Source organism: Chinchilla lanigera, unplaced genomic scaffold (assembly GCF_000276665.1).
Source record: "Chinchilla lanigera isolate Chin_1 unplaced genomic scaffold, ChiLan1.0 scaffold00015, whole genome shotgun sequence".
In the NCBI taxonomy this organism is placed as follows: Eukaryota; Metazoa; Chordata; class Mammalia; order Rodentia; family Chinchillidae; genus Chinchilla; species Chinchilla lanigera.
Window position 1 is genome coordinate 27,127,231 of NW_004955416.1, and position 10,061 is coordinate 27,137,291.

Consider the following 10,061-nt stretch of genomic DNA (forward strand, 5'->3'; position numbering starts at 1 on the left):
ACAAACCTCTATGTGAAGTTAGCTACTTTGGGTATCTCATACAGTAATGCAAAACGGAGTACTATTCCCGGCGACTAGGGACTGTGGGCAGTTTTCTATTAAATTGTCTTTATTCAGTGCCATTTCTGGGTGCCGCTGCCAGCCTAATAGGGGACTCATCTAAGTCCTTGGGGGTTGGGAACACTTGACATGTTCTCCTGATAGCGCAAGGAGATGGGGTGCCCCCCCTCCGCCGCAGCTGTGACATTCCTGTTCCAAGTGAGGCCCACATGGGGTCCAAATGGCTGTGACTGTCCTAACTGTGACGGTGTGGTGCTGTTGTATCCCCAGTACTGGGAGGTGGACACAACCTGCCTCCTGCAGGAGGGAAGCTGGCAGCGGTAGGCTAAGAGCTGGGGAGCCCCAGACAGAGGTATGGGCACCCACTGTGGCATGGCCAGGGCCTGTTCCCTGGTGGAAACGCCCCCAGCATGGGTCACTCACACCCAGGGAGCACAGACTGCTCTGCCGGCAAGGTGGCGGCTCCCTGCTGGAGGCCTGACATGCGTACAGCTGCCAGGCTTTCACGCCCCACCCAGGGATTTGCAACCACACAAGCACAAGGCCGGGCACTCAGTGATTTGTTACCACTCGCTCAGGGACCAGCGGCCACCTGTCAGGACTGCATCTGCCAGTGACCTCGGACTCAGACTGCAGCTGCGGTCAGCAGGCTGTGGCTCGCTGCAGCCAGGCCAGGTCCAGGCAGGCCAGGCAACCCTGCAGCAGGGAGGGACACGGGCGCCTCCTGCCAGCCGAGGACTGGCTTTCATTCTGTACCTCACAGACAGCTCAAAAATGTTATGGAAAAACATTTTATTACACATGTTCAACTTGCTTCCAACGAAATGATTAATTTTTCATGTATAATGGCATCCAATGGTTGTCTTTTTTTTTTTTTCTTTCAAAACCAGCACCAAAAAGTAAAACAAAAAAATACCATGGGTACAGTACATAATGTCAGTTAACTAATGGAAAATATATACATTTGACTCTGCAGTGAAAAGAGAGAAAGAGCAACAATGTGATTGGCATTGAGGATCTTCTCCTGTCTTCTGAGGACAGCAAGCCACAGTCAACCAAGAGGGTTTCATCGGCACCAATTAAAATAGCACCATAAGATCACAAGATGCTCATTACTGACACACCTGTGTGACCACAAAGGTACAGTACTGGGGCAACAGTGCAAGGTATTGTTAGCGCAGAGACGTCACAGAGTGGAGCAAGAATACCACGATGGTGTCTGGCCGCTGCCATGAGCAGGTGGTGAGCTGGTGGCGTTCAGAGTGACGTCAGCACGAGTTAAGGGAGCTGAAGAGAGACGCGGGCTTTGGAGAACCATAGGGTGTTCGCTAACAACTGAATCGTGTTCACTCTGAGGGTGTGGGGCTCCTGCTGCGGAAGTGCAGTCAGGGTGGCCAGGGGACGTGTGCGCCACGGGCACGTGCATGCTCTCGCCCCCTCTGGCGGGCCCCGCGGGCTGAGCAAGGGAGGCCACCATGGCTGCCCCAGCTCTGCTTCTTTGCTCCGAACTGCTACTGTCTCTTGGTGAACAAACAGCACATTTTGGGCTGGGAGAATACTGACCTCCCCTGGCTCCCTAGAATCTGACGGTTTTGTGGGAGTGGGTTTGGGGCGTCTGCCAGGAGCGGGGTTTCACACCATCCCTGGGGTGTCCGCTGCAGGGTTACCCTGCAGGTGGCTCCTCCGCCTCCATCCTGACATTCTCCCAGCTTACTCCACAGAGCACCCGGAGAACGCTCTCAGCACTCATCGATTCAAGTGGAATCAAGTGAATTTCCTGCCATCCCTCCCGCTTCTCTGCTCTGGGACAGCAAAAATTAAAAACAAAACAGCACCAATAAATCAAGAAGCACTTGAGACTATTCCATGGAACTGGCCCAAGGAAGAGCCTCTGTCCGAAACCAGGGGGGTGGGGTGGGAAAGGTGTGTTTCTCCAGGTAAAAAGTCAAAAAGAACAAAAGCACCCATGAAACGCCCACCAGGTGGGTGAGCAAAACGGGCTCCAGGCCAGGCCTCCCGGGCAGCCTGTGTTCCACCATCTGCTGCGCTCCCCACGAGGCCACTCTGGTCACTTCTCTGGCCTCCTGGAGAAGGAAGCGCTCTGGGAGGAGGGGACTGGGAGAAAGGACTTCTTCATGTCTTCCGAGCACCATCCTCGCCTCACTAAGGAAATGGGTCATTAGTGGCAGCATGGCAGGTACCATGGAGTCTGGGCTGGGGGAAGCCGTAGTGGGCATGTAACCATTCCAGCCAGGCGGTGTCCCCGCACGGGTCCTGGCCCACCAGGCAAGAGGAAACCTGCCTTACAGCACACAGGCTGTGTCCTCAGAGGTTCAGAGAAAAAGCCAAGGTCCTCCGTAAGCTACTGGGCTGTGACACAGTGTCTGTGAGGAACAAAGCTTTGTGGAGTGCTGGTTGGGGTGGCTCCCCCCCCAAGACAGAGTGTGAGGGCTGCTTCGCTCCGACAAAGCTGTGCAAGCTCACCTGTGTGAGGAAGCAGTCCTGTCACCACCGTTGGCACACGTGTCCTTTCACAGCACCTTGAAGAGAGGCTCTTCTTCCCCTATGTAGTAGACAGCGGAGCTCTGAAAAGTAGATGCCTCCCCAGACCTTCTGGAATGCTCTCCCCACAGAGATGGGGTGGAGACCTGTGTGGTGCTGGCATTCTCCTTGGTCTATGCAGATTTAACTTCTCAGGGATAAGACTTGCAAGGCAAGACCCAGGATTTGGGGAATATATGTATGTTCTTGCAGATGGGCGGAGAGGCAAAATAGTGTTGTCGGAAAGACAGAATAAAAGGAATGTCGGCTCTGGGAGTCCGGCCCCATCCAGAGAAGCCATCAGCAAAGGTCTGCTGCCATCTCTCCTCCTCTCCCAGGAACTGTTGGCTTTCAAAGGCGTCTTCTGACTTACAATGTCTTGGTTTCAGGATGTGCCCCCAGGGCAGGAGGACCAAACTCTCTCTTTTGACAACTGTCTGCCAGAGGGGTTCCCCTTGGAGGTACACGCATCTTAGAAACTACAATTACTTTGTGACTCATGCCTATTTTTTCCTTGCTGCAGAAAGCCATCCAGTGGCTGCTAACAATATATTAAGTACTAAGGGCACTGTTAAGTCCACTCTCAAGTTCTAAGCAGTTGGATTCTTGGGGCACTCTTAGGGGTGCGCTCTGGGGAGCCTGGCGGCAGGGCTGCTGTGCTCTCCGCTCACTGAATGCCAGGCTTCAGACCTCCAGTCTGACTGTGAAGCCACTCCCGGGCCATGCGTCATGAGCTCGGTGGTGAAGGTGGCTGGCGCATCTTGTTTGCATAGAAGTCCCTACAGGTCTGGCAGCAGCGCTGGTACCACCGCATGTCCTGGCAGAGGTTCTTTTCTCGGATGACCCGGCAATACACTGTCCACTGGTCCCGGGTGCATTTGTAGGTCAGTGCAGCTAGGGGGACAGTGGAAAGAGGATGCCTGGGTTAGGGAAAGCAGGAACATGTCACCATGCATGCAGAGAGCTGGCCTGTGGTCTGACAGTTGGGATGGCCCCGGCAGGGCCTCCGCTGATTGCCACTTCCTGCTACAGGCGTTATACCGCTGTGTCTACCCAAGTGACACTTTGTCCCCTGCCACCTGAATTCCTGAGCTGTGAGAACAATCACAGCCCATCCCTACATCCTGCAGCCCCCAGCCTGAGCCAGGGAACAATTCCTGTTCTAAGACATGACACTGCCTTCTAGGTCACAGCACCCACTCTTCAGCCACATAATGAGCCATTCTTGCTTTCCCTTTCACATCACCCCACCTAAGCGCCCAACCTTATCCATAAATGACCCAGCTTGATGAACTGGACTTGGACTCTCCTTTGGCGTTCCTCTAAGAGGGCCGCCTGGAAGCCCCAAATTCAGGCCGCTTGTGTTTTTTACCAGGTAGTCACTGTGTACCTAACATCTGGTGCTGAAGACTCTGGAGGTGGTGGTCTGGAGCCCCCCTGTTCCAGTGTACGGCTCCCCCACCTCCTCCCCTTCCAAGCAGTACCACCCAGTGGCCTCAGTGCCTCCTGCCCATCTGAGACCTCTTTCCCAGTATCTCCCCCACCGAAATCCCACCACTCACCATGGGAGGAACTGCCTCACCCCTCATAAAGGCACCCCCCATGGGCGCCTCCTTAGTAATGTGCCTTCCAACTCTATTTTAAGCCAAAACGCCTCATCCTTTCCTGTAGGGTGGCTTGGTCACATTATAAGCTAGATGATGACTCTCTTTAGTCAGAACACGGTTTGTTCAATTTTCAGAGCCTCTCTGACCTTGACTGCTTTCTTCAGAGCCCAGACAAATGGGAAGAGGTGCCCTATGATCGGACTTTTGCTGCTCTCTGCTCTACTCATGCCACTCCCATGCCAGCCTGCAAGCCCAGACTGTTCCTCATACAAAAAACTTCTATTCCACAAACGAGCCTCTCCCTCTTTCCCTACCCGTGGCCATTCTTCTTCCTGACAGATCACCTCTGCTGAGGCCACTGAGGACCCCGACCCCAAACCCTGCAGCCCTCTGCAAGAGGTTGTGGACGTGAACGCCCATATCATGTTCTCCCTCTCTGACCTCTCCCAACTAAAAGCTCTCCTTGTAGTCAAACTTCTCGTGTTACATTAAAAAACTCACTCATCTCACTTGCCTCTGTGACCTTCCCTGACATGATATTTATATCATTCTCATCACCACTCTCCCCGTTTAGAGATAGTGACTTTTGGAGATGACTACCCATACAGCTGATGAGGTCCACACCCAAAATAATCACCCAGACCTCAAGCCAGTTCCTAGACAGGACCCTAGATGGAGCCATGAGCCAGGTCACAGAGACTGGAAAACACCAAAACTTTATCCAGTATATTCTCACCTGTCTAAACAGGGCCCATTAAATCTATCAGCTTTGACAAAAGCTGGGAGATCTATCAAAAGTCCAGCCCAATTTATGTCCTGCCTAACAGAAGCTCTCAAGGCCATACTAGCCTAGGCGGCTCTTCCCTGAGGGTGCCTCTTTCTTAAAACTGGCTTCATTTCACAGTCTGCCCCACACATTAGAGTCAAATGCAAATTATTAGAGGATGGTCCTCAGACCCCGACAGCTGATCTCATGACCACTGTCTCAGCATCTATCACAGTCCAGAGCTTGACAGAGAAAAGCCTCCAAGAACTCTGCCCTCCAGCTTCTTACAATCACATTCTAGCCAGGCCAGTGACCCAAACAAACCATCCAAACTCCGGGCCTTGCTTTCTATGTGGCAAAACAGGGCTCTGGGCAAAGCAATGCCCAAATCCCCAGTGCCCCACAAAACTCTGTCCACTACGGGCTACTGGAAGGTGGGCTGTCCCCACTCCAAAACGAGGGTGAGGCCACCACTCCCACACCCTGCCCTGCTGACCCACTGGGACCCCTGCTTACTAACCAAGGACTAGCAGGGTGCCACAGCCGTCACCACAGAAGAGCCCAGGGCAACTCTCCTGGTGGAGGGTATGTCTATCTCCTCTCCCCTACACGGCGGCCACTTAGTCCTGTCAGTATTCTCGGGACCGGCATGGTAATATAGGCAGCGGGAGCTGACGATCAGCCCTTTCATCCCTACACGACAGCACCTTCAAGTCACTCTCTCTCTCTCACTCCTGGTGATTCCCCAGTGTCCCACTCCCTCCTGGGACAGATGTCCTCCTCAAGCTCTGGGCAACATCTTCCACAATCCTTTCCTTCCTCACACACCCTGCCCTTCTCTTCCGTACTCCCCCGCAACCCCTCCCCTCCACCCCAATTCCCAAGACCTCTTCACCTTCACTGACGCCAACCCCACCTCGGGCCATGCCACTCACCTCACCTGGGCAGTCACTCACCTCACCTCCAGGCTTTAGAGGCAGCCCCTACTCATTCTGCCAGTCTCAGCCGCCATCTTGACCAGACTCTGCCTCTCAACACTGAATCTTACTCTGCAGCCCCCTCCCAAGACTGTCACTCACACAGCTCTCATTCCTCAGCCTGGCTGGTCCCCTCTGCCTTTGGGTCCTTAACTTTGGCCTTATAGCCAGACCCTGTAAAATGCCTCCCCCAAACTCCATACCCGCACGCCCTCCCTGGCTTAGGATACCATTTACAGCTGCCTTAAAACCACCTACCACGATCTCAGCCACTTTTCCAACATACATAAAAACCCCACCCCGCAGCCAATACCTGGTTCATAGATGAAAGCTCTTTCTGTAGATAAAAATGGCGACCAGGCGCGCTGACTCTGGACACGTAAATGAGACCCCATCACCCTCCCACACCGCCACCACGACAGGCAAAACTCACAGCCCTAACCCCAACACCCACCCTGGCTTGTTCTCGGCATTCTCATTCTCACCCAAACTCCCAAAGACCCGATCCCTTCACTCTCTTTCTTCCTTTGTACCCAGAGCTCAGCCGTTAAACTGCCCATCTCTGCCCAGACTTACTGCCGCAGCCCTCCTCTGTCTACCAGCCCTGCCCAAATGCCCACAGGCCTGAGTCCCTCTGAGCTAATCGACGAGCATCCCTTTCTTCTGGGGCCCATTCCCCGCTCTCGTTCCCTCACAGATGACTCCAGTTACTTCAGGACCTTTGTGTCCTCCCCAACGCACATGCTGCCTGTCTCCTTCCCCGGCTTTACATGCTGTTCCTCTCCTCCTCTCCCCCACGTCCGACAGGTCCTGCTCAAAACCCTGCCTTCAAACCGAAGAATGCCAGGCTGTCATGTGCCTCCCCTCCGCAGGTTTCTCCCAGACAGCTACCTGTTCTCCTGACTCTCCGCCTCGCTCTACCTCATACAAACACCCTCCCTTCCCCCAGAATCAACGCCACACCCCAGCGTAATCACTGACCGCTGGCTCGGGAGACCTTCGTGGAGTTCACTCCCACACACATCAGCTTCCTCACCTTCTGCCTCTGATTTCTATTACTCCAGCCAGCAGGTTGCTGTGAATTCCCCTCCTGGTGGGACTCAGAACAGCCACCCTGTTGCACCGGGCCAGGCACCCTAAGAGTCTCCATTCACCATTTCTGAGTTCTCTGCGAATAGGTAGCTGAGCGTCCCAAACAAATAAAACTCTCCAGCAGCCTTCAAGCTGACAACTTCAGTTCCACTGCTCCCCCGCACCAAAACCCTCTTGCTCAAGCTGCTCCCAAGAGCCAACACCCCCTCTTGACTACCCTGCTCACAGGATGTGCCTGGAAGACACCAAGCAGGCCTATGCTGGTGCAAGTTACCTCCGTAGGCCTAAAAGCCCTCAGCCCTGACAGAGATGCTTTAATAACCCTGCACCTGAGTGAAGTCCTGTGTGAGGGAAAGGAGCTTTGGGGAGGAATGTAGTTTTTAGGGGTTCCTGTTTGAAAAGGCAGAAACTGAAAGGAATTCATCATACCAGTATTGAACGTTCCTCCTCCTCCTTGGACCTCCACTGGCTTGAGCACGGACCGGTGAAAGACCAGGTCCTGAGCACCAAGGGCCCAACTGCTCACACTAAAACTGCAGCCTCTCCACCGTGCGTGTGTGTCCCATGTGGACATCCTCAGGGCCTCACGACTGACTCCCAGGAGCTTTCATTTCCAGAAAGAAGCACCTCCCTCCACCTTGCCCACACACAGGAACCCTAGTGCATTTCGGGGGTGTTGTCCTCGTGCCAATGGGATGCTGAAGGGACTGTATTTGATAACACAGTTTGCAAATGTTTCTTAATGAATTGAATTCCATTTCTGAATTATTTATGCTTTTCTGTTTTTTTCTGAGATGGGATCTTGCTAAGTTGAACAGGCAAAACTTAAACTTGTGATCCTCCTATTTCAAGCTTTTGAATCCTCTTCTCCAGAACTGGTAAGTGTCAGCTTCTCCAGGGCTCAGTGAAGGCCCAAGAAGGTGGCTTTCTGGCTTACAGAACTCCACAGCCAGCAGGACCCGTGGTCAGGGGACACAGCAGCCCCTGGAGACCAGAACCAAGGGAGGTACTCACCCAGGCGAGGCGAAGTGATGGTGTTCACGTTGATCTTGTCATTGCAGACCTCCTGGTGACACTGTCTGTAGGCTGCTGGCTTCGAGAGGGTGGGACACTCGCTGCCGTGACGCCCGGTGACCTTGTGCATGCACTGCACCACACGGGACTGCAGCCCCTTCCCACAGGTGGACGAGCACTGCAGAGACAGGGACAGCCTGGGCTGAGGGGCTGGGACAGTGCTCTGCAGCGAAGCTGCCCCTGCGCCTGGCTCCTGCATGTCATCCCCAGGTGCCTGCAATAGTTGCAGGGCAATTAGAGCAGCTGCCTGCCGGAAGAATGTTTCATCATGTAGAGACTACAGGGGTGCGTCCTGTTTCCAAATTCATGAGCTTCCCTACCCCAAAGCGGGATATTATTAGGAGGGAGTGACTTTGGAAAGTGATCAGGTTAGATGAAGTCAGGGTGGTAGGACCCTCATGCTGGGACTAGTATCCTTGAGGAACAGAAAGACTGGCATGTTCTCTGTACCGTGTAAGGGTACAAAAAGACAGCTGTGTACAAGCATGGAGGATGGCCCACATCAGACGCCAGATTCCCTGGCATCTGGACCTTGAACTTCCAGCCTTCACACCTGTGTGAAATGAAGCTACCTTTGGTATTTTGTGACAGCAGCCCAAGCTAAGACACAAGAAGATTGCTGACATAGTCATTTATCCTGGTCACATTTCATCTCTTGCCTCTGTTCTAAGCACAAAGCTAGGCTTGGAAATTCTTGAGACAGTGACAAGGTGGCTTGGTGGACCCCAGAAGGAGCTGAGCCTGCTGAACACAGGAGGGATCCGAGCATTTCCTGCAGCCCGAGCCTCCGGGGCCTGTGCCAGTCCTGAGCATGGAGAGGAGCCCAGTCATGACTGGGGTTGGATTTCCCACAGCCTGGAGGATTAGGCTAAGAATTAAGTAAAGTTAAGATAAAATGCAACCTTTCTTGTATACCAGAGTCACAGTTGAGATCCTGAGTGTTACTTTTGACACCAAATCCCCAGTTACTGGCATTTCCAGCCCAGGAAGCCCTGGTGCGAGGAGGCAGAGTTACTACAAGGTTAGGGTGGCTGCACAGATGATCCCAAGTTCCAAGGAGTGAACTGGTACTGGGAGCCTCTGCTCTGTGCCTCTGTTCCTCCTCTCATTCCTCACGATCTTTTAAAGTGCAGTTACCTTTCAGTCACCCGTGGACGACACACAACAGTGGTCCCAGATTTTAACAGAGCTAATGAATTCTTATCACTGGATGATGTCATAACTCAATATATCTGTCACAAGGTGGTGATGACGCTGGTGTAAACAAACCTACTGCCCTGCCAGCCGTATCTAAAAGAACGGCACAGTCACATTCAGGGCATAGTGCTTGGTAACAAACAGCACGGTACTGGCCATGTTACAGCAGCAGCAGCCCCATGCATCTGTGTCCCATATCCCTCAGTTGTACGCACAGGCCATGTGCAGTGACTGACTGAGCCCATCCAGGTTTGCTCATGGCAAACTCAGAAGAATTCCCCTAATGACGCATTTCTGAGTGAGTACCTGTCCCTGTTGCTAAGTGGTGCACCGCGGTATTTCCCAGGAAGGACCTGCCAGCTCTCAAAGTCCTCGACCCCACCCCGTTCCCTGAGCTCCCGCATCTTTCTCACTCTCTTGGGAGCTCCTAGAACCATCTCCCCACTAAGCCAGTCTCTTCCCAAGCAGGGAACCGTATCTGCACACACCCCTCCTGCATCTGGTGTCCCCAGCATCCCCATAACCCCTGATTTACGGGGTTCTGAGAGCACTCTGCAAACTTTACTACAGCCCCAGCCACAGAGCAGCAGCCCAGCTGGACTGAATAAAGGCACTGTAGGTGGAGAGTGCAGCAGGCCTGTCCTTGGAATACTGCATGTGGTGGGGATGACAAAGGCTTCCTGGATCACCTGATTCCGTCTGTTCTTTCCCTGGGGCAGGACCACAGCCTGTGCTGGAGGAAGGGCC

At 53.5% G+C, this 10,061-nt stretch overlaps 1 protein-coding gene and 1 long non-coding RNA gene across 3 annotated transcripts in view; one reads left to right on the forward strand and one right to left on the reverse strand.

Moving 5' to 3' along the window:
• LOC106148147 overlaps nucleotides 1-1,120 on the forward strand; it is a 60,911-nt gene extending 59,791 nt beyond the window's left edge. The window contains exon 3 of the long non-coding RNA XR_001233322.1: nucleotides 1,037-1,120. This is a non-coding gene — a long non-coding RNA (uncharacterized LOC106148147). The remainder of the gene's footprint in view (nucleotides 1-1,036) is intronic.
• Adamts17 (ADAM metallopeptidase with thrombospondin type 1 motif, 17) overlaps nucleotides 836-10,061 on the reverse strand; it is a gene marked incomplete in the record, with an annotated part of 306,761 nt that continues 297,535 nt past the window's right edge. For both annotated transcript variants that reach the window (XM_013512523.1, XM_013512522.1), the window contains 2 exon segments: nucleotides 836-3,495; nucleotides 8,058-8,235. In XM_013512523.1, the coding sequence (XP_013367977.1) occupies nucleotides 3,329-3,495; nucleotides 8,058-8,235 (345 nt within the window).